Below are 27,869 nucleotides of genomic sequence, written 5' to 3'. Positions count from 1 at the left end.
GGCATATGCTAAGTGACTCTTCTGTTTAGAAAGTTGCTACAATCCTAAAAGAAGCATATCTAAGAATATGGAGGAAGAAATATTATATGAACACAACACTGTTCCTTACAGGGCTAGACACACTCACTAATTACACACACAGGCAGGAGAGGCATTTTCTGTGAGACAGAATTCCTCTTTTCGTCCCAGCTTCGGTGCCATCTAACGGATGTTTTATCATTCCTGTCATGGCTCTATGTAAACTCTATTTCCCTTATTCCTTACTGAGCATAATGAAACTCACAAAGCTGACTCTAATGTTCTACTCTACATAAATGTGTGGAGAAAGAAGGTAATGTTTACTAGGTTCTCGCCAAGGGTAGAGGCATTTTGTATCTGAATAACTCTGACTACCTAGGTGACTAGTTGTACACAATACCCTCCAAAAATCTCTGTATGGTACCTTAAAAAAGCAGCGAAGCTCCTCCCTGGTCCAAGGAGGCTGGAGACACCACCTCTCAGGCTTCGCCTCCACTTTTCTCCATAGCTCGGGGCCATTCCTCCCTGAGGTCCAGGAGAAGGGCGACCTCTGCCAGCCCAGGAAGCGGTGAGAACTACATTACCCAGAGGCCCGTGCGCCAGGCGCTTGGCGTGGAGCCAATGAGGCCCAGGGGAGGGACATTTCCGCTCTGCCCAACTTGTCGGGGCGGGACTTCCGGCGTCCTCCCTGTGGCGGGCACTTTGGCTTGTGTCAGTTCCATCCGCGGGTGCCGGATCTGGATCTAGGTGCTGACAGCGAGAAGGCGCGAGGAGAGTCGTTTTCTCAGCTGCACAGCTGGGGCCTGACGGTCGCCGGCGGTGGTGACAGCTTTGTTCGTGTCTCCGCCCGGATCGTCCACCGCTCCCGGCCCGCTCCGCCCAGAGTCCGATGGCGGCGGCACTGAGGGCCCTGACCCAGGTGAGCGCTGCGTCCTCCCGGCCTCCTCTGCCCTCCCCACCCGAAAATGAGGGGCGCGTGAAGGGTTTTCTGCAGCCAGGACCGCACTGTCCAGCACAGTGAGGCGCTGGTGCTGGGTCTCGTTTCTGGTAGTGTGGCATGGAGCGGGAGAGCGACACGGTCAGGGGGCTGCGCGGGCAACGGCTTGGAGCTGCGCCTGAGCTGGGAGGCGGGGAGACCCAGGCCGGCCTCACGCGTGCAGGGAGCAGAGGGTGGGGCAGCGCTGCGCTGCATTGGCCCCACTGAGTTTCACCAGCACACTGAGGGCCACAGCGCGTAGGACAGAAGAGGGGCACGGCCCCAGTCACGCTTCTGAAAGTTTCACAAAAGCTGTTCAGAGGAACGCGCTGGAAGGGCAGTGATGATAGCAGGCATGGAGGGACCTAGTCTTTTTACGAGGTCACAAAGCTGGTAAAAGTCAGCACCAAGGACTGACACCCAGATATAAAGCAGTCATCCCAGGACACCTGGCTCTGGTGTTGCACATTGGAACCAGAAGTCCATGGAACCACACTTTGGTCACCTGCCTCTCAGAACATGTTTCCTCCCACAGATTGCCACTAGTACTTATAAGTCCATAAGAAGCACTTGAAGACCCTACAAGGGTAAGTGGAGGAAATCCAGAAGCTCACCGATTCCAGCAATGGGATCTCTAGGATTGGGACTGTGGTGACCTGGGATTCTTTACTTATCACTTTTCCAGGCTTTGAGCCTAGGGACTCTGAACAAAAATATGTTCAGGGTGGGTATTATATGAGGTGGTGTCTGTTGCTGGCAAATAATAGGATGAATGTGGAAGTTTGTCCCAGAGATAAGTACAGGTGTTTGGAGCTGCTTGGAGGTGAGGCTGAGCTGGTTAAGAGAACCTCAAGTCTCATTTCCTTCTCATGGGAACAGAGAGCAGAGGTACAGGAGTTAGAAACTAAATGGCTGTCTCAGATGTCTTTGTTCTGGAAATGATGGCAGCAATGAAGATTTGGAGCAGAAGAGGGAGGTGATCTTCCCCAGGCCTCATGAGGCTCCTGTGGCTGAGCACAGACAACAGACTATGGGTTTAAGGGAGTTGGTAGCAATACCAAAGAGGAAAGAGGAGACTACTGCAATAGTCCAGGTGAGTGTAGATGATGTGGGCCAGAGTAGTGGCCACAGTGTGGCAGAAATGGTTGAATTTTGGATTGTAGGCCGGCTCTGATTTTCTGGTATTGGGACTGAGAGATAAGAAGGGATGACTCAAGGCTTTTTGAGTTTAGCAGCTGGAAGCATAGAAGCTCCATCTACTGGGAGAGCCAAGTAGATAGTAGGATTATTTTTCACTCAGGACATCAGGAATGTGTTTTGTCCATGTTAAAAATATGAGATGTTTTAGAGAATAAGTAAGTAGCTATATCAAGTGGCTAGGTGGACACACAGGTCTTGGACTCTGAGGAGGGGTGCAGGATAGAGACTTCTACAAAGAGTGGAGGATAGTATTGAACTAGGATGGAGCCCTATGTCTGTTAGGCCATTTGCATTACTATAAAGAAATACCTAAGGCTGGGTAGTTTATAAAGAAACAAGGTTTATTACAGCTTATAGTTCTGCAGGCTGTACAGGAAGCTTAGCGCTAGTCTCCACTTCTGGTGAGGGCGTCAGGAAGCTTCCAGTCATTGCAGAAGGCAAAAAGGGAGCCAGCAAGACAGGAGGGAGGCACCAGTCTCTTTTTAGCAACCAGGTCTCTTGTGAACTTATTACTGTGGGAAGGATACTATGCCATTCATGAGGGATCCACCTCCATGACCCAGATAACCTCCCACTAGGCCCCACTTCCAACACTGGGGATCACATTTCCAGGTGAGATTTGAAGGGGACAAATATCCAGGCTATATCAGTGTCTTACCTTGGGTTGATAATGAAATAGCCTATATTGGTGGCTTAAACAACAAAAATTTGTGTCTCACCGTTCTGCAGGCTAGGAAATTCTACATCAGGGTGCCTCTAGATTGACTTATTTGTGATGGGCTGCTTCTTGACTTGCAGTGGCTGCCCTCTTGCTTTGTCCTCACATGGCCTTTCCTGGGAGGGAGTATGTAAAGAAAGCAAGGAATCTCTTTCTTTCTATTCTTACAAAAGCATTAATTCCATCATGAGGGCCCCACTCTTTTGACCAGATCTAAATCTAATTACCACCCAAAGATTCCATCTCCGGATACTACCACATTGTATTAGGCTTCATTGTGTTAGTGCTTCAACATAAGCATTTTGTGGGTGGGCATGGGACAGAAACATTGAGCCCGGCCGGGCGCGGTGGCTCACGCTTGTAATCCCAGCACTTTGGGAGGCCAAGGCGGGCGGATCACGAGGTCAGGAGATCGAGACCACGGTGAAACCCCGTCTCTACTAAAAATACAAAAAATTAACCGGGCGCGGTGGCGGGCGCCTGTAGTCCCAGCTACTCGGAGAGGCTGAGGCAGGAGAATGGCGTGAACCTGGGAGGCGGAGCTTGCAGTGAGCCGAGATTGCGCCACTGCACTCCAGCCTGGGCGACAGAGCGAGACTCCGTCTCAAAAAAAAAAAAAAAACAAAAAAAAAAACATTGAGCCCATAACATCATAGATCCCATTTAGTAGTGGGATTCCTGGTCATGATGATAATATTAATAGCAGGCCAGGAAGGGGAAGGGTGGGAGCCACAAGAGGGTACCATACTTGGGTATCTGGATGGATGTTGTGGAAATCACAAATACAGGTTATAGAGGGAAGTGGCCCTAGGAATAATATAGAGAGGGTACCACCTTGGCAGGTGGCCAAGGGTTATGAAGGATGAGTGAATATAACATGGATGTGGAGCCTGCATTAGTCCATTTTCATGCTGCTGATAAAGACATACTTGAGACTGGGAAGAAGAGGATTAATGGACTTGCAGTTCCACATGGCTGGGGAGGCCTCACAATCATGGTGGAAGGCAAGGAGGAGCAAGTCACATCTTCCACATGGATGGCAGCAGGCAAAAAGAGAGTTTGTGCAGGGGAACTCCTCTTTTTAAAACCATCAGTTCTTCTTTTTTTGAGATGGAGTCTTGCTCTGTTCCCCAGGCTGGAGGGCAGTGGTGAGATCTCAGCTCCCTACAGCCTCCACCTCCCGGACTCAAGGGATTCTCCTGTCTTAGCCTCCCAAGTAGATGGGATTACAGGCGTCCGCCACCACACCCAGCTAATTTTCGTATTTTTAGTAGAGATGGGGTTTCACCACATTGGCCAGGCTGGTCTCAAACTCCTGATCAAGTGATCTGCCCGCCTTGGCCTTCCAAAGTGCTGGGATTAGAGGCCTGAGCCACTGCAACTGGCCTTAAAACCATCAGTTCTCGTGAGACTTATTCACTATTGCGAGAACAGCACAAGAAAGACCCGCCCCCATGATTCAGTTACCTCCTACTAGATCCCTCCCATGACACATGGGGATTGTGGGAGTTACAATTCAAGATGAGATTTGGGTGGAGACACAGCCAAACCATATTAGAGACCTAGTGGGATTTCAGACAAGATGAGGTTAAAGCCAGACCTAATGCTTTACTGCTGTATGGCCTCACCAGGATCTTATGACTGGCTCCTATGCCTAGGGAGTTTCATGCAGGCTGGTGGATCAGTTTAGGGGCAGAAGTAGTCATCTGGGAGCATCACTTAACCTTGGGTGGAGGGCCACTAGGCAAGGTTTTGAATGAAGGGTAGCAAGACAGGAAGGCAGTTACTGTTTAGTGCAGAACAAGTTGGAAAGAGCCATGTGTATCTGAGATATGTATGTGGTTCTGGGTGGCTGAGGTTGATGAAAGGAATAGACTCAGGTAGGGAGGGCTTCAGAGCAGGATATGGGGCTGCCTGTGGCAGTAGGACCATCATAGGTCTGGGCAGTCCTGGAACTTGTTTGAATTTGCAAGCACTTTCTAGATGTCTTGTGCTGAGTAACATAGGAAGGCAGGAGAGATGCCTGTGTTGTGGGATCGGGGTGGAGGTGGCTGAGGGAGTGAGTTGGGTGAGAGAGGTGTGGTGGAAAGAGTGATGCACATATGAAGGTGGAGTGTGAGCTTTTGTTTCATGAGTCTGGACATTGAGGACATGAGGGTGAAATGTGAACCCAGACCTTCAGTTGTGTTTGGGAGCCATGGTCTGAGGGATTCCAGGAGAATTTATAGACACAAGAATGTGTCTGTCGGTCCACCTGCCTGTTGTTGCTGTGGGAGAACACAGTGACCAATGAGACCATGAGGAGAGAGTGGGCATCAGTGGCATCAGGGCCTGTTGTATTCGCTGAGGTGGGGAGATGGGGAGGAGGGTGAGCCAGGGATGGATGTTTGGGGAATCAACTTGGGGTCCTAGGAAAGATGCTGATCATGGAATGAACTGTCCCCATCATAGCAGGGTTTTGTAGCCTTTGAGGATGTGGCCATTTACTTCTCCCAGGAGGAGTGGGAGCTCCTTGATGAGATGCAGAGGCTCCTGTACCGCGATGTGATGCTGGAGAACTTTGCAGTTATGGCATCCCTAGGTAAGGCCCTCCTATTCCTCCTAGTGTCCTTTGTGGGTCTCTCCTTTTCCCCTGTCCCTGAGGCAGCTCTGTCATTTCTTCAGTTAGACCCTGAGCTCTACAGACCTTCCCACTTTCTTGGCATATGTATTCTGAGGGACATCACCAAGCAAGGCACTCTCAGACTGTCCTAACACCTGTTGCCTCTAGGCATGCAGTGAAGGGTCTGGGAGACAGGATCTTTCTTTCAACCTAAAGGATTTGTCCTTGCCTTCTCCATGACAGGATGGCTTTGTCCACTTCTAGGATGCTGTTTGTTCCATGTTCTGCCTTTTGCTTCTAACTAAAATCTCAAGCTGCCTGTTTCGGGAATTGCAGGCATCATCGTGGTAACTACTTAATTGGTCCATATGCTTTTCATAAAGATCCACCTGAAAGATTTTCTTGTAACATTATTTTTCACTGCTGTAGTTTGTCATGTGCTGAGTTGCTCTGTGCCAGTGCTGGCTGTGCACCTCTCTGGTCTTCCCTTTAGGGCTTGCATCTTATAGGTCCGGTATAGTTGCACAACTGGGATTGGGGGATATCTCTGGTTGCTTTACAGGGTGCAAAGAGCAAGATAGTCTCAGAGGAGGCTGGCCCTAATGAGTGACAACTAAGGGAGGGCAAGACACTAGGGCTGTCTCTAATCACACCATAAACCTGTCCTGAGTTCTCAGTGATTGGGTGCCGATTCCATAGGACATATATCATTTCTATCTTTTTTTTCTTTTCTACATATGTTCTGATTTTTATTTCATCCATGACTTCCAGCCCTTAGCTGCTCCCAATTTCTTGCCTCCATGTGTCACCTGTTCCTTTCCAGTGCAACTTCTAGAGTGTTCTTTAACACTGACTGACCCACATGTAATATGTTGTCAGATGTGCACATGTTTTTAAATAGTCCTTCCACACCTAGTATTCAGTTCCCATGGGTTTCTACTGGGCCTGGACACCAATAATCTTCTGTGCAGTGTACCGAAGCCCTCTCTTCTCATCAGGGGAGGAGGTCCTGATAAAAGCTTTTGGCAGAATAGTGAGTCAGAGACCCTACCTCTTCTTTCTGAGTTGTGCCCCATCTTTGTGTCTTCCGTCTCATAAGGCCTCCCTTGTTCTGTGACTTGTAGAGGCTTTTTTCCCCAAATTGCCACCAGCTCTCATACCCTAAAAACATTTTCTTGGACTCATTCTTTGACACACATTTTTGATATAACTTCTCACACCATAGTAAACCTGCATTTTCTCGGCATTTCTCTTCTTTCAGGTTGCTGGTGTGGAGCAGAAGATGAGGGGGCACCTTCTGCAGAGAGCGTTTCTGTGGAAGAACTGTCACAGGGCAGGACTCCAAAGGCAGATATATCCACTGATAAGAGTCACTCCTGTGAGATTTGTACCCCAGTCCTGAGAGACATTTTACAAATGATTGAGCTCCAAGCCTCACCCTGTGGACAGAAGTTGTACTTGGGTGGGGCATCAAGAGATTTCTGGATGAGTTCAAACCTTCACCAGCTCCAGAAGCTTGATAATGGAGAGAAGCTCTTTAAAGTGGATGGGGACCAGGCCTTATTTATGATGAACTGCAGGTTCCATGTGTCAGGAAAACCCTTCACGTTTGGGGAAGTTGGGAGGGACGTTTCAGCCACCTCAGGACTTCTCCAGCATCAGGTGACTCCCAGCATTGAGAGACCACACAGCAGGATTCGACACTTGAGAGTTCCCACTGGACGAAAGCCTCTCAAATACACTGAATCCAGGAAATCTTTTAGAGAGAAATCTGTATTCATTCAACACCGAAGAGTTGACTCTGGAGAAAGGCCTTACGAGTGCAGTGAATGTGGGAAATCCTTTAGTCAAAGTTCTGGCTTTCTTCGACACAGGAAAGCACACAATAGAACAAGGACTCATGAATGTAGTGAATGTGGGAAATCATTTAGTCGCAAAACTCACCTAACTCAACACCAAAGAGTTCACACTGGAGAAAGGCCTTATGACTGCAGTGAATGTGGCAAGTCCTTTCGCCAGATATCTGTCCTCATTCAGCATCTACGAGTTCACACTGGAGAAAGGCCTTATGAGTGCAGTGAATGTGGGAAATCTTTTAGCCACAGCACTAACCTCTATCGTCACAGGAGTGCCCACACTAGCACAAGGCCTTATGAATGCAGTGAATGTGGAAAATCCTTTAGCCATAGCACTAACCTCTTTCGACACTGGAGAGTTCACACTGGAGCAAGGCCTTATGAGTGTAGTGAATGTGGGAAAGCATTTAGTTGCAATATCTACCTCATTCACCATCAAAGATTTCACACTGGAGAAAGGCCTTATGTGTGCAGTGAATGTGGGAAATCATTTGGCCAGAAATCTGTCCTCATTCAACACCAAAGAGTTCACACTGGAGAAAGGCCTTATAAGTGCAGTGAATGTGGGAAAGCTTTTAGCCAAAGCTCTGGTCTCTTTCGACACAGAAGAGCTCACACTAAAACAAAGCCTTATGAGTGCAGTGAATGTGAAAAATCATTTAGTTGCAAAACTGACCTCATTCGACACCAGACAGTTCACACTGGAGAAAGGCCTTATGAGTGCAGCGTATGTGGGAAATCTTTTATCCGAAAAACCCACCTCATTCGACACCAGACCGTTCACACTAATGAAAGGCCTTATGAGTGCGATGAATGTGGGAAATCCTATAGCCAAAGCTCTGCCCTCCTTCAGCATAGGAGAGTTCACACTGGAGAAAGGCCTTATGAGTGCAGCGAATGTGGGAAATCTTTTACCCGCAAAAATCACCTCATTCAACACAAGACAGTTCATACTGGAGAAAGGCCTTATGAATGCAGTGAATGTGGGAAATCCTTTAGCCAAAGCTCTGGCCTCTTAAGACACAGAAGAGTTCATGTGCAGTGAATGTGGGAAATTATTTTGTCACTTTTTTTTTTTTTTGAGATGGAATTTTGCTCTTGTCACCCAGGCTGGAGTGCAATGGTGCAATCTCAGCTCACTGCAACCTCTGCCTCCTGGGATCAAGTGATTCTCCTGCCACAGCTTCCTGAGTACCTGAGATTACAGGCACCCACCACCATGCCCAGCTAATTTTCGTATTTTTAATAGAAACAAGGTTTCACCATGTTGGTCGGGCTGGTGTTGAACTCCTTACCTCAGGTAATCTACCTGCTTTGGCCTACCAAAGTGCTGGGATTATAGGTGTGAGCCACCATGTCTGGCTTGTTTTGTCACATTTGACAAAAGATTTCCCAAAGAAGAAAGGCTTTATATATGCTCTGAATGTGTTTTTGTTTGTTTGTTTGTTTGTTTTAACTTGGTATGACAGCACTGGAGGCTAGCCTTTGAGAAGAGTCTTTTCTGATGTGACTCATGTATCCAAACATCCATGGATTTCCCATAAATGTGAGGTATGTGGGAAGCATGTGTAGCTATGTTGTACTCTAAACCTGCCCAGGGACCTTACCAGATTCATGTCACTGCCAGTTTCTGCCCCTGAAGCCTTTTCATCTCTACCCCCTGGAAGACCCACAGAGTGTGCGTCAGTCACCACCCCAACATGCTCAGGGAGGCAGACTTCTTCCATTAGTTGGAGGAAAGCATGAGTAGTCTAAGCTCTTAGGGGGGTTTCTCATTTCCTCCTGTGGCTACATAGTGCATGTAACTACCCCAGTGTTGGCCCCAGGACCTGATCTGAGTTCTGCTGGCAGCTTCCAGAGGATTGCCTTTTTTGAGGACATTGTTGATCTCAGGCGATGATTGTGATGAAGCACTTTTTAGCTTCCACCACGTACCAGGAACTGCCTGTTAACTGGCTTGTACAATGATAAAGGCCTTTTGTTTAAGTACCTTTAATCTTTTAAGTTGTATTAACTGTGGAGTAGTTTGGAAACATAATAGGACTCTGTCAGCTTAAAAGGGTATATAACATTTGTAGGGATTCAAATTTTGTTTGCCTCAGAGGGGACAGTATGCTGACAGAATATAGCTTTTGCTGCACTTTTGGCCTATTTTGCATTGTTACCAAGGCCTAGGAGACACTGCAGGGCTTTCTGGCTCTGATTTTTGCCTGCATGTGGGCTCAGAGGTCATTCTGCAGAGGGGGCAGTTGTGAAAACTTCCATCGTTTCTGGAGACAACACGAAGATTTTCTTGTTGAGTGAGGATATCACATAATGCCCTGCGATGTTTAGAATCCCTTAGTGAGGTCCTATGAAGGAGCTGTGTCCCTTGAAACAGAATTCAGTGAGCTAGTGTCCCTAGCTATAAAACCATAGGGCTGGAGCAAAACATAATTGGTAAAGAAACGCTGGGTTGAATAATAGGGAATGGAGGAGACTGCAGCAAATTAGATGGACTGTTCCTCATATAAAGTTTCATCCAGCCGGGCGCAGTGGCTCACACCTTTAATCCTAGCACTTTGGGAGGCCGAGGTGGGTGGATCACAAGGTCAGGAGTTCAAGACCAGCCTGGCCAAGATGGTGAAACCCTGGAAGGCTGAGGCAGAGAATTGCTTGAACTTGGGAGGCAGAGGTTGCAGTGAGCTGAGATCACACCACTGCACTCCAGCCTGGGTGACAGAGCGAGAGTCCGTCTCAAAAAAAAAAAAAAAAAAAAAAAAAAAAAAAGATCCATTCAGGCCAGTCACAGTGGCTCATGCATGTAATCCCTACACTTTCCGAGGCCATGGCATGCAGATCACTTGAGGTCAGGAGTCAGAGACCAGACTGGCCAACATGATGAAACCCCATCTCTACTGAAAATACAAAAATTAACCAGGTGCGATGGTGCACATCTATAATCGCAGCTGCTCCGAAGGCTGACCCACCGAGAATAGCTTGAACCTGGAGGTGGAGGTTGCAGTGAGCTGAGACCACACCACTGCACTCCAGCCGGGGTAATGGAGTGAGACTCTGTTTCCAAAAAAAAAAAGAAAAGGCCGGGCACAGTGGCTCACGCCTGTAATCCCAGCACTTTAGGAGGCCGAGGCAGATGGATAACCTGAGGTCAGGAGTTCAAGACCAGCCTGGTCAACATGGCGAAACCCTGTCTGTACTAAAAGTACAAAAATTAGCTGGGTGTGGTGGCGGGCACCAATAATCCCAGCTACTCAGGAGACTGAGGCAGGAGAATCTCTTGAACCTGGGAGGGGAGCCGAGATCACGCCATTGCACTTCAGCCTGGGCAACAACAGTGAAACTCTGTCTCAAAAAAAAAAAAAAAAAAATTATCCACAAATCTTCCAGTGACTATGACTGCAAGATCACTGTGTGCAGAAATCTCTAGAAATGTGTGTCTTGTAGCTCAAGTTATTATTAGAGACAACAAGGGTTTTGTGGATTCCTGTAGCCTCTCTGGCCTGTTTACTTCGAGGCCATTGCTGCACAGACAAAAAAAAAAAAAAAAAAGGATGAAGTCAAGAGAGATTCAGTTGTCCTTGGTGTGGCTTTAGTGGTCCAGTAGCAATCCTCTTAACGCTGATGGAAATGGCCTTCATTGCTCACCTGTATTTCCTGCCACTGAAGCAGGTCTGCCTCTATGTGGCCTGGGGAGCTAGACGGTAGAGTCAATAGAGACTTAGTAAACCAGACTTTTTGAAGTGTCAATGACCGAGATTGTTAACTGCATCCATTAAAAAAAAATTATCAAGTTATAATTGATATGGAATAAATAATATATATTTAAAGTGTACAACTTGATAAGTTCTGACATAAATGTAAACCCATGGAAGCATTGTTGTAATCATAAGAATGAGCATATCTCATCTGCATATTTTACTTTTGCTCTTTTATAATACATTCCAGAATATGCAGGCAACTTTTAACATTCCTTTACAATTGATTGACTTGAATTTTCTGGAATTTTATTTTAGACATCATAAATGTGTATTTTTTTGTGGTTTTATTTATAAAACTTTTTGTGGTTTTATTTGTAAAACTTCACTTTAGGTAAGGGCCTGAGGTTAACTTTGGAGGTGACAGATATGTCCAACACCATTGATAGGGTGATGATTTCAAAAGTGTACATATGTGTGTGTGTGTGTGTGTGTGTATATAATATATATTATATTTTAGATATATAATATATATTATGTATTATATATATAATATATATTATGTATTATATATAATATATATTATATATTATATATAATATATATTATATATTATATATAATATATATTACATTTTATATATCTAATATATATTTTATATATATTATATATTATATATATTTTATATATTATATTTTATATATATTATATATCATATATATGATATATATAATATATATAATATATAATATAGAATATATTATATAATATATATTATATTTTATATATTATATAATATATATTATATTTTATATATTATATATTATATTTTATATATATATATATATATATAACTTGACAGCCTGCAGTGTTTTGAAACAGCATGGATTGGGTGTCTTGTTTCCAGCATATGTCCCATGTTCCCCAACACTGTTCCTCAGGACCTGCTGAGTGGCCATATTCCCTGAAGGCCAGAAAAGTAACAAGGTGACAGTTTTGGACAAAATTCTGAGCTTAAAACCTTGCCCAAATCAGTAGCCCCCAAATTCATTGTGCACATCTTATAATTTCCAAGAACACACATGTTAAGTGAATATTTTTGTTTATAATTGTGAAATGGTCTGTTCAGGGCTCTCATTCCTCGACCTTTTTTTTCAACCACCCTCTTATTAAGGAAGCATATGTATCAGTCATGGTTTCTGTTTTTTGTATTATATGTCTTGACATCTTAAAATTCTTGCTGGTGACAGAGAGACTTACCCTACCAAGGTAGCTAATTTCTAAAAATAGTAAACAACTACCTTGAGAGCAAGGCAAGCCAACCACCCTCTTTATCTAACTCTTACTCACCAAGCCAATACTTTCCACGCACTAAATCATCCCAGCGTTACTGCCAGTGAGTTTGCAGCAGTCCGCAGCAATTTTGGTCCTTGCCTCCTCAGAAGAAAGTTCAACCAAGGAGGCAGAGGTTGGTTTAAGGCAGAGGAAGAGACCAAGGCAAGCTTTTTTTTAGCAGGAGTGAGAGTTTATTAAAATGTTTTAGAGTAGGAGTGAAAGGAATCAAAGTACACTTGGAAGAAGGCCAGGTGGATTACTTGAGAGGTCAAGTGCCCCACTTGATCCTTGGCTTGGGACTTTATACATTTGCTCATTTCCCAGGCTCTCTATTCTCCTTCCTTGGGTAGGTTGTTGCTGGACTACACAAGCACAGTGGTCTGCCAGTACTTGGGAGCGGCTGCATGCAGTTTGTTTACTGAAGTCATACATATACTCATTTAGGATGATTTTCCCTTATGACTCACGCACCCCCAGAGGAAGGTCAAATACCAGTCAAATTTTGCCATCTTGCCCCATTTTGTGCATGCTTCAAACCTTATCAGGGGTTGTGGTTCACTGGCTCCAGGTGTTTTCTATCTGTTGGAAAACTTTTCCCTCCTGGTACCAGTCATGGCCACTTATCTCAGAGGGATAGTTTTATGCTTTCCTGTCCTTCACCCAATGAGAGCTGGCCACCTCAGGGGTCCCTCTTTGGGTTCTGTTTATTATCTCAGAGGAAAAGATTTATGATTGCCTATCCTTGACTCCAAAATTGCCTGACATTCCTGGGGTCCCTCTCTCCTGCCCTACTCATATCTACCTACTCTAACACCAGGGTCAGGGTATGAGGCAACTAGAGACCACCCCTGTAAATCGAAGCCAACCAGAATTATTCAGACTAGCCAGTACTCAGCTGTTTGCTCTGATCTGGCCTAGGCTTTCCCCTAGCTCTTGCTTCTTCCTTTAGACTGAAACCTGTTTCTCCTGTGGCACTGCATGGCATACTGTACTTCTCATTTCTAGGGAAATTCCGAGTAACATTAAACTTTTATTTCAGCGGCATTGAGCTCTCCATGTCCTTTTCCAATAAAGACCCATCCACAAATTGGCCTCTCTTGGCTATGTAACATTACATATCATTCCAGCACTTCTCAATGTCTTCACCTTCTCTTTTCTCCATTATGCCTGCCACATTCTAACATTCCATATAATTTAGCATTTTTTTTCATATTTCCTCCTCTTTCTTGAGTACAGCGTAAGCTACTGGGGTCTGTCTCTTGTTTTGTAAATGTCCCATGCAGTTAAGATAGTGTCTGAAATACAGTAGGTGTTCCTTGAACATTTGTTAGAACTGTGAATAAGCATAATACTACAGCATCCCTGTTCACCTTAACATTCTGATAGCACTTTCTAAATGTTTTCTTTACTTTTCCCTCCAGGTATTAATGAGTATTTTCAAGAATGAAAAGAGGGCTAGCATAGTGGCTCACATCTGTAATCCCAACTTTTTGGGAGGTTGAGGTGGGAGGATCCCTTGAGCCCAAGAGTTTGAGGCTGCAGCAAGCTATGATCATGCCACTACACTCCAGCCTGTGCAACACAGCGAGATCCTGTCTCCAAAATTAAATAAATAAATAAAATTACGTTTTGGAGACTAAACCCTGCTTGTAGTCATAGTTCTAACACAGCTCTATGCTCAGCTTCATTTGCTCACTTCTCAGAATTCAATGTCTCCTCAAATTTTGCTGTCATCTTAACCGTTTTCATTTATCACAGATATGTTTCTTCAGGTCCATTTCTTCATGTATCTGTGAATAACTACAGAATTATTAACTTTGAGTAATTTGGCCAGGCGCGGAGGCTCGCCTGTAATCCTAGCACTTTGGGATGCCAAGGCGGGCGGATCACTAGGTCAGGAGATTGAGACCATCCTGGCTAACACGGTGAAACCCCATCTCTACTAAAAATACAAAAAGTTAGTCGGGCATGGTGGCAGGCGCCTGTAATCCCAGCTACTCCGGAGGCTGAGACAGGAGAATGGCGTGAACCCGGGAGGTGGAGCCTGCAGTGAGCTATGATTGCACCACTGTACTCCAGCCTGGGCGACTGAGCGAGACTCCATCTCAAAAAACAAACAAAAAAAACCTTTTGAGTAATTTAAACAATTCACAAATGTTTTTGTCTTTCTTTGCCCATACATTCCCCCTTCTTTCTTTTTTTAAACCATAAATAAATCTCAATTCTCAATTCAGACACTGTCGGTGTAATTGCAGGTGAAATGAGAATCACCTCCCAACCAAGAAATGTGATCCCAATTTTCCAAATCTTTATTTCTGGGTTCGGACACCACCTTTTCAGCCCCTGTCTTGGCATATAAAAGCATTTATAATGGTTCTTCTTTTCAGATAAGAAACATTCCCAAAAGGAAATAGATATATCTTAACTTTTGGGCTAGGAACTCTCATTTGGATAAAATATTTCTCCTTTGGTTGAACATTAGTGACCATACAGGCAGGAAAGGTGCCTTCCTTTACCACCTTCTCTCACCTGTCTTCCTCCTCATGGTTCTCTCAGGTATTTTTTTTTCTGAGGAAACCAGAGGAAGAGCTCTATATTAGTCCACTTGCCTCAGGGAGCTCCAGCAGCCCTCCATAGCCACTGTCTGGAGACCATTCTTCCACTCCATGGCCCTGCCTGGGGACAATTCTCTGTTTACCCTGACCCAACTGAGGCTCACAAAACAGACTCAAAGCTTCCCTCTACAGTACACATATTTTTTAAATGAAGGAAATTTGAGTGAACTATGAGTGGACTCGGAGTGACATTGGATGTTGCGTGTCAATTTGGTGTTGTGGCTTCAGGGAACATCTGTAAGAATATATCCCAATATTTTGGGGATCCCTGCAGACTTCACTACACAGGACCTGGTTGAGGGTCCTTTAAAAGGAGCGAAGCCACGCCCTGACCTCAGAGTCTCAGGGTATAATTTCTCAGCGCCCCTCGCAGTACCATTTGGCCTTTGCCCAGCGTGCAGGTGAGTTAGCCGTCGCCACGGCCAAGTGCACATGAGAACTACATTGCCCAGAAACCTGTGCGCCGCGCGGCGGCGGCACCCTTAGGGGCGTTTCCCTGCGGGCGGAAGCTCTCTGGGCGGGACTTCCGGCATCTTCCTCGCAGTGGACATCTTGTCGGCTCTTAGGTGGAACCATCGGAGCAAAAGCTCAGGGTTGCTGGGCGGTTCCGAGGTGACGGAAGCGGGAGGGTGCGTGAGGAGTCGCTGTTCGCTCTGCAGAGTGGCTCGCCAGCGGAGACCCCGCCTCCGCCCCAGGGTACGGACGACCGCGGTGCCAGGGTCCCGCGACCTGAGACCCCCGCGCAGTTCCGTGCGGTCTACGAACTGTGATGGCGGCGGCCGCGGTGATGGGCCCGGCGCAGGTGGGTGCTGCCTTCCCCAGACTTTCGCCCGCCCCGAATCCTGAAGTTCCGAATGAGGAGCGCCTGTCTGAGTCCCTGCAGCGCAGGCCCCAGTGTTCAAGGCAGCGGGGCGCTGGTGGGTGGGGGCGAGTGTGACTGGCAGAGGGGCAGCCTGAGCATAGGCTTGGAGCTGGACTGAGCCCGTAGCAGTAAGGAGCGTGTGTGAACCGTAGTCACGCCTGCAATGTCGCGGGGAGAAGTTGCACCTTCATTGCGAGGACGATAGGAGCCATGGCGGGTTTTGAATGGTGGAGGGAAGGGACCTGATAAAGGATTTTTAAAGTATTCCAATGTTTGCTGAGGAGGAAACCGACTACAGTGAGGTAGAAGCGATGAGGATGGAGGCAGGGAGACTTTTGAGGAGGTCCCTGCAACAAACTCCAGAAGTGTTGCGGCGGTGGCTGGGCCAGAGCAGTGGCAGGAGGGGTTGGGTGGGGAAGTCATGAGATTCTGGATAGATTTTTAAAGATGGAACCAACGGGGTTTCCTGCTGCATCAGATGTGGTCCTGAGTGAATGTAGGGAGGAAAGGGCTATCCAGGGGTTTTTGGCCTGTTTTCCTTCCTGAACATGTGAAAGAACGGAAATTGGTAAGTCACAGCAGGGAGCACCTTTCAGGGGGATCAGGAATTGGGTTTTGGACTTGGTGAATCTAAGGTGTTCTGCATTGGAGGTTCACATGGGTAGCTGAACATGCAGGTCTGGAGTTCTGGAGAGGGGGTTGTGCTAGAGACTTCAATGGGTGAGGCATAAGGTCAAAGCCTGTAGTAGATCAGATTTAGGGGGTGGAATTTTAAGGAAGTTATTTTATGTGGCCTCTGAAGTGAGAGGTGGGGTTAGGGTGGAAGGCCAGGGATGAAGGGGTGGACACTTAAGATTCCTTCCAGAAAGGAGGGGTCCTGGCATGTGAAAGCATTCTAGATGGTGTTGTTGAAAGTAAATGCTCGGTGCTGCAAAGTGAAACCAGCACTCAGGCAAAAGTTTTCTCAGCAGGGCAATTTACTTCTGTGCAAGTGTGCTGCCTGTGTTAATCACGATCCCAAGAGCACACTGAACAAAGGAGGGAAGGGGTTTTTATCTGTAGCCCATAGTCCCTACCTTCCTCTGTGTCACTCCCCCATGGGCTGGGGTCGGACCACTTAATCTAAGTTGACCCAATTGGGTATTTGTGAGTATTTTCCCAAAGAAGGAAGAGGGAAGGGGAAGGTGTAAAGTTACAGTGGTGGGACATGTGGATTGTGTAGGATGTGTGGTTTTGGCAGGGGAAATGGGTGCAAAGTGAGTAAGGGAACAGATGTGAATTATTGATTAGTGCTTACAGGAAGGTCGTTTACAGTAACTAGGGGCAAGGAGGCATGAAGAACAAGAAAGTTAGGTTTGAGAACAAAGAACAAGGAAGTTAACAGGCTAAACCTTTGAAGAGGAATTTTATTATATCTTATAGTGTCAGCAAGAGGAGAGGGCTGTAGAGCATAAGTAGCCTGGCCTGCACTTTAGACCAAGGTGAGGGATGCAGTAGATTTGCCACGCTACAGGCTCAGCATGCCTTCATGGGCGCTGCCTGTGGAGCAGTCCCATCCCCAACCAGTGCATTGGTGCCTCAGTTACCCAAACCCTCAGGTAAGCAGAATTGATGAACATCTCTAATGAAGGATCACTGCAGCTCCCCTTCAGAGGACTATATATCAGGTAGGCTGGTTTAGTGCAAGGGCTAGTGTACACCTTGTAAGTACACAGAAGTAAGGAACTAAAAAATGTATGGACAAAGTAAGGGAAATTTATACTAGCACTTAATAATTGGTCAAAATATTAATTTTCCTTGAAGTATTTTATTACAATGGAAAAATCTTACCAACTTTTCTTAAAAGCTTTAAAGCAGGCAAAACAAACCTAATTTTTCAAAAACTCATCAGTTCATTTGCATGGATAGTAGTAGCTGTTTCAAAGGCACTTGAGATGTACAGACAAGCCTGATACAAACAGTAGCCCTATGAGGTGGGTGCCGTTATTATCCCCACTTTTAGGATGAGGACACTCAGACACTGGTCTTTATTTATGTTCACACAGCTGGTGGGAGCCAGCACTGAGATCTGAGTATCTGAAGTTAGAGAGCTAACCCAAAATCATTCCTGCCGAAGGGCAGGGTAGGCAGGGCTTAGGGAAACATTTCAGTCCATGAGATCCCACTGTGGGAACCTGCCACTCCCAGCTTCCCTCTTCTTGTGAGGTTGCCATGGTGGCAGAAACTTATGATTCCTACCTAGATGAGAGTAGATTGTCTCAGGCCCTCACTTAGCCCAACACACCCCCATTATCTCAGCAACTCAGTGTGGAGAATGATGATGTTCTGGGACTCTTCAGTGTCTCTTCTGCCTACTGTTTTTGGAGGTCCTGCAGTCACCCAAAGCTTTGTGTTGTAAATTCTGTTTTGGAATTATGTGGAAGGGTTTCCATTTCTGGCAAGCAATGGGATGAAGTGTGGAACATTATCTCAGGCACAGGAACCAGCATGTGCAAATACTTAACTTGAGGCTAAACTAGGAGTGTTCGGGGAACCTCAGGCTTCCATTATGTCTGGTGGGATCAGACAGCAGGGACAGGATTCAGCCCAGAAATGGCAGCCTGAGGATCTGTGTTTCTATGCTGAGAGAATTGGGAGCCACTACAGGTTTGGAGCTAGGAGGGAGTGATCTGACTTTGGTCTTAACCAACTTTCTCTGTACAGTGAAGAAAAGACTGTGGGAGTGAGAATGAAGGAAGGAATACCACTGAAGAGCTTAATGCAACAGTTCAGGTTGGACCAGAGTGGTGGCTGTAGAGGTGGGAGATGTGGATGGATTCTGAATCATTTTTCTTGAAGTGGGAGCAACCAGATTTTCTGATGTGGAGGATGAGAAAGAAAAGGGGGGGGGGTGAAGGATGACCCTGGATTTTTTAGTCTGAGAAGATATAAAGATGCCATCAACTGAAGTGACAAAGTTGGTGGTAGGAGTACCTTTCAGAAGTAATATCAGGAGTGCAGTTTGGCTATGTGGAATCTACCATGTTCCAAAGACACTTGAGTGGAGGTGTCAAGTAGACAGCTGGACACAGAGATCCGAAGTTCAGAGAAGGGATTCAGGTTGGAGCTATCCATAGGGTGGCAACCAGCATGTGGATCAGGATGGAGCTTTGCTTCCAATTTAGAGAGAGAATCTTTAGGTCATGGTGACAGTGCCATCAGCACACTGTAAGGGCAGGCACAGCAGGGTAGCGGTAGGGGCCATCTTAGAGGCTAGAAGAGGGAAGGAAATGTCCTTGGGAGGAAGGGGAATAATAGGGTCAAGCAGGTGGCAAAGTGTTCCAGGGAGAGAGTGGATGTGAGGTGAAGTACTGTAGTAATAGAAGTGAGGTGGCAGTGAGGTCAGAATCAGTGCTTATTCGGCTTTTTATGTGCTCCTCAGGCTTCCATGGTGACCTTTGGTGGGACCTGTGGAGTTTCAGTCAAGCTAGTGAATTAGTCCAGGGACAGATTGGGTCAGTAGGCAGAATCCCTGTGCTTGGGGTAGGTGCCCAGTGAGTGTGGGTTTTGAATGAGTTAATTGTTGAGAAGAAGCCTGTGACTGACCTCAGTAGTACAACAGCAAAGCAGAAAGGGGCTGAGTTTATCTGAGATCTGCACGTGGTTCTGGATTGCTGAATTGACCCGTGAAATAGAGCCAGGAGGGGAGAATTTAATAGGTGGATTCAGGGCAACCCATGGAAGTGTGGCCATTGATCAGGACCAGATGTGATCCTGGATGCCTTATCCAAGCATTCTCTGGATGCTGTGTGCAGATTTGCATGTGGCGAAGCCATGGAGGTACCTATGTTATAGGTGTCCATAGATGTAAAGGAGGTATGGCCAAAAGGGTGATGTGCACGTGGAGATGGAGTGTGAATTCATGAGCCCAGAGCTTTGGTACCGAGGGTTTCTGAAAGAATGCTGAGCTCAGGTTTGTGTATGAGGAATAATCTGTTGATCCCCGGGGAGCTGGCTGATAGGAGAAGGGTTGGGTCCTACATACCAGGCCCATGGTGTTTTATCTGTCCACTTGCCTGTTCTGAGCTGGACAAAATGATTAATGGAATATGAGTTGAGAACAGGCACCAATCACACCAGGGCCTATTATCTCATTTGAGTTAGATGTGACAAGGAGTCCTGGAGAGAGAGGCTGTCCTTAAGCTCAGTTGTCCACCTCACACAGGGCTGTGTGACCTTCAGGGATTTATTTGTTTACTTCTCTTAGGAGGAATGGGAGCTGCTGGATGAGGCTCAGAGACTCTTCTATTATGAAATAATGGCTTCTGTGCTTTGCATTTATAGTCTCCCTGGGTAGGGCCCCAGTATCCCATTTTTCTGGGCTGGGTCCTAATCTTCCTTTTTGCCCTAGAAGTTGCTCTTTCCTTTCCATAGCTAGAGCATGGGCACTGCTGTCTTCTCTGATTCCCTCACATAGGTCTCCTGGGTGCCAAGGCTCAGCTAGATGCATTGCCTCCTCTCTTCCCTGTGTTCCTCAGCTCCTGCTATCCTGAAGCCTTGCCAGGAAGGGTTTGGAGGTCAGAGGTCCTAAGGTGACCCAGTGAATCCTGCTTGGCCTCTCCCTGGCCAGGTGACTGTCCCACTCGTGACATCTCTGGACTCCAGGCTCCACCCACTTCTTCTAATTGTAATTTCCTTGAGTCTGCCTGTGTCCTCAATTTCAGTCATCATGGTCACCACTTGTGGGCCCAATGCACTGTTCCTGCAGGACAATTTTCTGAGGTTCATTTTGTAGCATTTATTTTCTTGCAATTTTGCATGGGTGGGCTACTCTGGCTAGTGCTCTCAGCCTGTTTCACCTTTCCCCTATGCTTGTATTTTCCAGATCCTCTGTGGTTGCTGAATTGTAACAAGAGAGAGAACTCTGGCTGCCTGAGAGGGCATGACTCTAGTCACAGCAGGAGGGGCTTGGACAGGCCCTGGTGAGTGGGAGCTGAGGGATGCTATAACCTCAGGGCTGGGTTCCTGTAGTTCCAGAAACCTGTGTTGTACCCATCACAAGTGCCAAGGCCAGAGGCCCTAACTTATTTCTACCTTTTTATCCCCATTCTGTACACTCTTGTCATTTCTAATCTGACTCTGACCCAGGGCTGTCTTCTCCCATCCTTTACCAGAGGGGCTCTAGTAGAGCAACAGCTGTCTCTGCAGTGCTTTCCAATATTGGACTACACTTACACTATTGTGTCATAAGATGTGTGCATATCCTCAAATAGTCCCTGAACACATTACTTATTTTTAATCACATTTTCCTGGGCCTGGACACACATTTCTGCATAGCACTCACCTGACACCCACAGTCAGCCAAGGTCTTGCTAAAAGTCATTGCAGAGGATTAAGTTGGAGACCTTATATTACACCCCATCCTCATGTCTTTGTTTCTTGTGAGGCCATCTCCATTCTGTGACTCTTAGATTCCAGTACTGTACAGCAGCCCTTTTTTCAACCTGATCCTAGCTCTGTTCCACCAGGAAAGTTAGGTACTCAGTCCTGGGTACAGCAGACACATATTTGTGATGGAGTTGCCCCACCCACCAAAGTCAGCATGTACATCAGTAGTATTTTTCTGCCTTCAGGTTGTTGGCATGGAGTGAAGGATGAAGAGTCATCTTCTAAACAGAGCATTTCTATAGCAGTGTCACATGTTAATACTTCCAAGGCAGGTTCGCCCGCACAGACAGCTCTCCCTTGTGACATATGTGGCCCCATCTTGAAAGATATTTTGCACCTGGATGAACACCAGGGTACACACCATGGACTGAAACCTCACACATGTGGGGCATGTGGGAGACAATTCTGGTTCAGTGCAAACCTTCATCAGTACCAGAAGTATTACAGTATAGAGCAACCCTTAAGAAGGGATAAAAGTGAGGCCTCAATTGTGAAGAACTGCACAGTTAGCAAAGAACCTCACCTGTCAGAGAAGCCCTTTACATGTAAGGAGGAGCAGAAAAACTTCCAGGCTACTTTGGGTGGCTGCCAACAAAAGGCCATCCGCAGTAAGAGGAAGACACACAGGAGCACTGAGAGTGGGGATGCATTTCATGGTGAACAAATGCATTACAAGTGCAGTGAATGTGGGAAAGCTTTCAGCCGCAAAGACACACTTGTCCAGCACCAGAGAATTCATAGTGGAGAGAAGCCTTACGAGTGCAGCGAATGTGGGAAAGCCTTCAGCCGCAAAGCTACACTTGTCCAGCATCAGAGAATCCATACTGGAGAAAGACCTTATGAATGCAGCGAATGTGGAAAAACCTTCAGTCGAAAAGACAACCTTACTCAGCACAAGAGAATCCACACTGGAGAAATGCCTTATAAGTGCAATGAATGTGGGAAATATTTTAGCCATCACTCCAATCTAATTGTACACCAGAGAGTTCACAATGGAGCAAGGCCTTATAAGTGCAGTGATTGTGGGAAAGTCTTCAGACACAAATCTACACTTGTTCAGCATGAGAGTATTCACACTGGAGAAAATCCTTATGATTGCAGTGATTGTGGGAAATCCTTTGGCCACAAATACACCCTCATTAAACATCAGCGAATTCACACTGAGTCAAAGCCTTTTGAGTGCATTGAATGTGGGAAATTCTTTAGTCGAAGTTCTGATTTTATTGCACACCAGAGGGTTCACACTGGTGAAAGGCCTTTTGTGTGCAGTAAATGTGGGAAAGACTTTATCAGAACATCCCACCTTGTTCGACACCAAAGAGTTCACACTGGAGAAAGGCCATATGAGTGCAGTGAATGTGGGAAGGCCTACAGCTTAAGCTCCCACCTCAATCGGCACCAGAAAGTTCACACTGCAGGCAGGCTTTAGGAGTGCTTTGAATACAACAGGACTCATCAATCAGATGTTGAATTTCATATATCTGAACATTGACACAAAGGAGATAACTTAGGGTGCCAGGTACGTAGGAACCTTCTAGGGATATGTTGCACTTTCTAACTTACTCAGGTCTTTTGCCAGAGTTATGTCACTGTCAATCCCTGTGGCCGAAACCATCTTAATTCTACCAGCTAAGATACCCCAGCATTGGGGAAGGCAGGGTTTTGTATTCTCCAGTCCCTGGAGAAAATCATGAAATGCCTGAGTTCATTGGGGGTCTTCATTCCCTTCTGTATGACAGGTATAGGTATGGACATGACCCATTTTTAGCCAAGAGGGTCTGAGCTGTATCTGCTCGTGGCTTATACAAAAGGTTTACTTTCTTCATGGATATTCTTCGTCTCACATACTTGTAATCGAGTTTTTCCAACCTCCAAGTCACCTGGCCTGGGAAAGTACTTGCCTCATGTTGCTCTGGTTTGTGATAATAAAGGCTTTACAGTTTAAGCCACCTTTAATCTTGGAGGTTCTTCTTACTATCTAGAGTGGATTGAAAACAGGCTCTGCCAAACTGAAGACAGCCTTTGTGCTGTGCCTCCAACTTTGCCTCAAATGGGACAGTGGGTTGAGGGAGAACAGTTCTTAGTCCAGTTTTGATGTTAACTTCCATAGCTGACAAAGCTTGTTAAGTAAGAATTCAGATCTTGTGTAGACCTGATTTGTCTGGATTTTAGAGTTATTTGAGAGCCCATATTTCACCTTGAGGAGGGTGCTGCTGCTGTGACAGCCTGCAGTGTTTTGAAACAGCATGGATTGGGTGTCTTGTTTGCAGCATATGTCCCATATTCCCCAACACTGCTGAGGGAAAGCTGTTCCTCAGGACGTGCTGAGTGGCCGTATTCCCTGAAGGCCTGAATCTGTTTCACAGGCCACTGTTGGTAAGATCTAAAGCATCCAGTAGGGAAACAAAATGGATAAATATTGGGTGTAAGTAACTGGGATTGGGGAGATTGTGGCAAACTAGAGGGGAAGTGCCCATTGTAAAAACACATCCACAGACAGTCCAGGCACTAAGGCTGAATGGGATCAGGGTATCCAGAAATCTCAGGATCTCCAGGGCCATGTTACTGTTAGGTCAGGGTCACTGGTGCAGCAACGAATGTAGTTTTCCTAGATTCCTCTACCTCCCTGGGCTCTTTACCTAATGTCTTTGCTGCACAGGCAGTAACCCTGGGAATAAAGACGTGTGGTGGTCCAAGGAAGTAGCTTTTGTGACCAGCTGGAGTTTCTCGTGACTCTGTTGGCAATGGTCCTCATTGTTTGCCAATTTTTCTTACTACTGAGGAAGAGATTGTCTTCCCAAGGTATTTGGAGTGATAAGAGTCACCATAGTGAGGTAGAGTCACTCTTAGTGATGTCCAGTTGTCCAGTTTCCAATAGCAGTGGGAGACCCAGATTTTTAAATGAGATAACTTTTTATAGATTCACTGAGGTGTAATCAACATGCAATATATTGCACATATTTAAAGTGTACGAGTACGTCTTGATACACACACCACACACACACACACACACACACACACACACGAAACTATCACCCTATCAGTGGTATTGGACATATCTGTCACCCCCAAAGTTAACCTCAGGCCCTTAACCTCTCTCTCAGTGCTCACCTTCCCCCAAAATCCCTAGGCAACCATTGAGTAGTTTTCACTATAGGTAAATTTGTCTTTTCTAGAATTTTATGTAAGTCCGTCTATAAAGTGTTAATTTTGTCTGCTGTCTTTCATGCAACATAATTTGAAATTTGTCCATGGTATGTATGAACAGCCCATTTTAAAATTACTGAGTCATATTCTGTATGGATATACCACAGTTTATCCATTTATCTTAATTGATGTCTGTACTCCACCCTCATTTTTAAATATTAAAAAACTGCTGCAAATATTGATGCATGAGTATTTATATGGACACTTAGCTGAGAACATTTTTAAGCAGAGGTTTTGAAGGTGTGGCTATGTATCTTACTAATTATAGTAAAATATATTGGAAAAGAGATACACACAGGGAAGAACTGCGAAACAGAAAAGACCCAAGATTTGATGATTTGGGAAATTCTCAGCCCATCTTAATTGGAAAAAAAAAACAAAAAACCATTGAAATTAAGAGATTCATTGTCAGGAAAGCACGTTTTAGAGAGATAGCCAACGATGTTTGCCATTACCGAGATCAAAACATACATTAGAACACTGTCACACAAAAAGCTCTTTGAAGAGATTAAATGTGACTTGTAGATCCCTTCAATACAAACAGTTTGTAAGAAGTTCAAACTATCACTCATCTCAGCAAAAGCCAAAAATATAGATAGGGGATTCCCTAGGAGGAATAATCTGCATAAGCCTCTTTTCTAATGTGAATTTCAGTGACGTACAGGAGACTCACAAAATTCTTGAAAATTTTATACCAGTGGAAATGCTCACCTTGGGTCTAAAGGGACCTTGAAAGTATGAAGTTAAAGGGTGTAGGCATGTAAAAGTGTGAAGTTAAAGGGTGTAGTATTCTATACATGGGACTGGCTGCGGAAACAGGTGCAAGCCCTTGCTACCTTTCATGAGAAAGGAAGGATGACTCAGAGCAGAGGAGAGTCCAGTGGGCAGAGTCCTGAACCATGTGATATTTCCATGTCTTGACTCCCAGTGGCATTTGCCAAACTAGATTTCAGATTTTCTTGGGATTGGTGGTTCCATTTTTTTGTTTTCCCCCTTCCATTTCCTCCCCTTTTAAAACAATGTGTATATGTATAACTATTATCCTAGGTCTTTCCCACCGTTTTGTTTGGGAGCAGATAACTAGTTTTCTAGTTTTACGGATCCAAATGAGACAGGAATAGCACTGGATGGTCACAGGAGGATGGAAAATCTCAACACCCTGGTTTTGGTGCAGCTGAAAAAACAAAGAAAAACCCAAACAACAGCTAAAATGGTAACTAGGCAAAGAAACCATGGGATAACAGAAAACCCAAAACAAAAGAGAAAACTGCCAGAACCCCAGTCAGGGTGACATGTCCATGACTCTTCCAGGCAAACCCAAATAAGGGAGGAGGGATGGTAATCAGGGGTCCCTGAAATCCCCTCCTTTCCCAGAATACCTAATGATTACCCAGATTAAACAAACACCCATACAATTAGAAACCCAAACTTTGTTTTGCATGACTTGCTCTCAGAGGCACTCCCACACTTTTCTCTTGTGTGTACTTTTGCTTCACAATAAAAGCTGCTTGCCTTTGCTTCATTGTGACTCGTCACTGAATTCTTTCGATGGTGTTAAGAACCTGGATGCTGGCTGGGGCTGGTCTCACCAACAATGTCCAGAGACCCCCCGAACCCCCCAGCAACACAGAAGAATTGTGTCCCAAGATGGGATTATACCTAGAGCCTCATCCATACCGGACTTAGACAATTTAGATGAGATTGGAGACTTTAGCTCAGTGTGGAGGTGCACACCTGTAGTCCCAGCTGCTCAGGAGGCTAAGGCAGGAGAATCGCTTGAACCCAGGAGACAGAGGTGGCAGTGAGCCAAGATTGCACCGCTGCACTCTAGCCTGGGCAATAAAGCGAGACTGTCTCAAAAAAAAAAATAGTAAAAGGCATCAAATTTTGGAGGGGAAATACCTATTGGTGAACTGCAAACTCGACAACAGTTCTGGTGTGTGGGATAACATGTTAATAGTCTTGATCATTTTGAATTTCATAATCATAAATGGATTTTGTTTTCAAGACGGAGTTTCTCTCTTGTTGCCCAGGCTGGAGTGCCATGGCACTATCTCAGCTCACTGCAACCTCTGCCTCCCGGGTTCAAGCAATTCTTCTGCCTCAGCCTCCCAAGTAGCTGGGATTACAGGCATGCACCACCACGCCCGGCTAATTTTGTATTTTTGGTAGAGACGTGGTTTCTCCATGTTGGTCAGGCTGGTCTTGAACTTCTGACCTCAGGTGATCCAGCTGCGTCGACCTCCCAAAGTGTCGGGATTACAGGCATGAGCCACCGTGCCCAGCCTTTTGGGATTGGTTTAAAGAGCTGTGGAAGACAATTAATTGAGCAGTTACCACAAACAGGTTAGCAATGGAGTTCGTAGTATATTTGAAAATGAATAAAATTGTTCCTGGGAAAATTAACAATAGTGATCTCAGTCTAAATTATAGAGTAAGCGATTCAGAGAGGATAATATGCCACATGTGCATAGATTTGTTTAAAACAATAGTAAATTATGTAGCACTGTAAAAATTGAAAAAAATACTATTAAAACAACAAACAATTAGGTTGATGAAGCACAATAAGAGACTAATGAAAAGGAAAGAAATGAAATTACTTAATATCAAAATGTATAAAATTAAGCCATATACAAGCATGCCAAATTAACTTGTGAGATTAACAAAGATTTTATTAATTGGGGAAAAAGACTAGTAGTCTGCAAATCCTAAGATTATGCTTAACGCTAAGCCTCTTACAAACTTCAAGTTTTCAAAAAGGCTCAAGGTTTTCTGGTACAGAGGTACTAGTGGAGCACAGTTCAGATTTAACTAAACATTACGTTATTTTGGCCAGGCGCCTAATCTTAGCACTCGGTAATTTAGGCCAGCTCACGCCTGTAATCTCAGCACTTTGGGAGGCTGAGGCGGGCGGATCACGAGGTCAGGAGATGGAGACCATCCTGGCTACCACAGTGAAATCCTGTCTCTACTGAAAATACAAAAAATTAGCCGGGTGTGGTGGCAGGCACCTGTAGTCCCAGCTACTCTGGAGGCTGAGGCAGGAGAATGGCGTGAACCCGGGAGGCGGAGCTTGCAGTGAGCCGAGATCACACCACTGCACTCCAGCCTGGGCGACAGAGCAAGACTCCACCTCAAAAAAAAAAAAAAAAAAAAAATTACAGTCTTTAGGAAACTAGATATTCATCAGAGAGTGTATGTGACCAGAATAAATTTTGCCAGAATAAGCCATTTTATGACGTCTAGATGACACGCTAAATACATACTGATTCAGAATTACCTGAGCTACTTCAACATAGGACATAGCAAAATACTGGTAATTACATTACTATATACTTATACAAGATGCTTTCGGCCG

General features: G+C 45.5%; 2 protein-coding genes across 4 annotated transcripts; both read left to right on the top strand.

Annotated features, from left to right (window-relative positions):
- Window positions 1–687: 687 nt before the first annotated feature.
- Window positions 688–14,041, top strand: ZNF530 (zinc finger protein 530). Of its 3 annotated transcripts, none has more exons than XR_004031896.1 (4): window positions 688–937; window positions 5,364–5,493; window positions 6,776–8,921; window positions 13,822–14,041. XR_004031896.1 is itself a non-coding variant. In XM_030819495.1 (4 exons), exons 3-4 carry the CDS (start codon window positions 5,433–5,435, stop codon window positions 8,413–8,415), a joined length of 1,701 nt encoding a protein of 566 aa, XP_030675355.1. In that variant the 5' UTR covers window positions 688–937; window positions 1,530–1,581; window positions 5,364–5,432; the 3' UTR covers window positions 8,416–11,202. The 3 variants fall into 3 exon arrangements, 2 of the variants coding, with proteins under 2 accessions (XP_030675355.1, XP_003277313.2); XM_030819495.1 differs by lacking the exon at window positions 13,822–14,041 and adding an exon at window positions 1,530–1,581 and having other exon boundaries at window positions 6,776–11,202; XM_003277265.4 differs by lacking the exon at window positions 13,822–14,041 and having other exon boundaries at window positions 6,776–9,359.
- Window positions 14,042–15,532: 1,491 nt separating this feature from the next.
- On the top strand, window positions 15,533–26,033 carry ZNF134 (zinc finger protein 134). Its single transcript, XM_003277282.4, has 3 exons — window positions 15,533–15,817; window positions 20,742–20,838; window positions 21,490–26,033. Exons 2-3 carry the CDS (start codon window positions 20,799–20,801, stop codon window positions 22,731–22,733), a joined length of 1,284 nt encoding a protein of 427 aa, XP_003277330.1. The 5' UTR covers window positions 15,533–15,817; window positions 20,742–20,798; the 3' UTR covers window positions 22,734–26,033.
- The last annotated feature ends 1,836 nt before the right edge of the window (window positions 26,034–27,869 follow it).

The sequence above is a fragment of the Nomascus leucogenys genome, chromosome 10, assembly GCF_006542625.1.
Source record: "Nomascus leucogenys isolate Asia chromosome 10, Asia_NLE_v1, whole genome shotgun sequence".
Taxonomy (NCBI): Eukaryota; Metazoa; Chordata; class Mammalia; order Primates; family Hylobatidae; genus Nomascus; species Nomascus leucogenys.
Note: the sequence above shows the minus strand (reverse complement) of the source record. Positions and strands in the feature narration are given on the sequence as shown.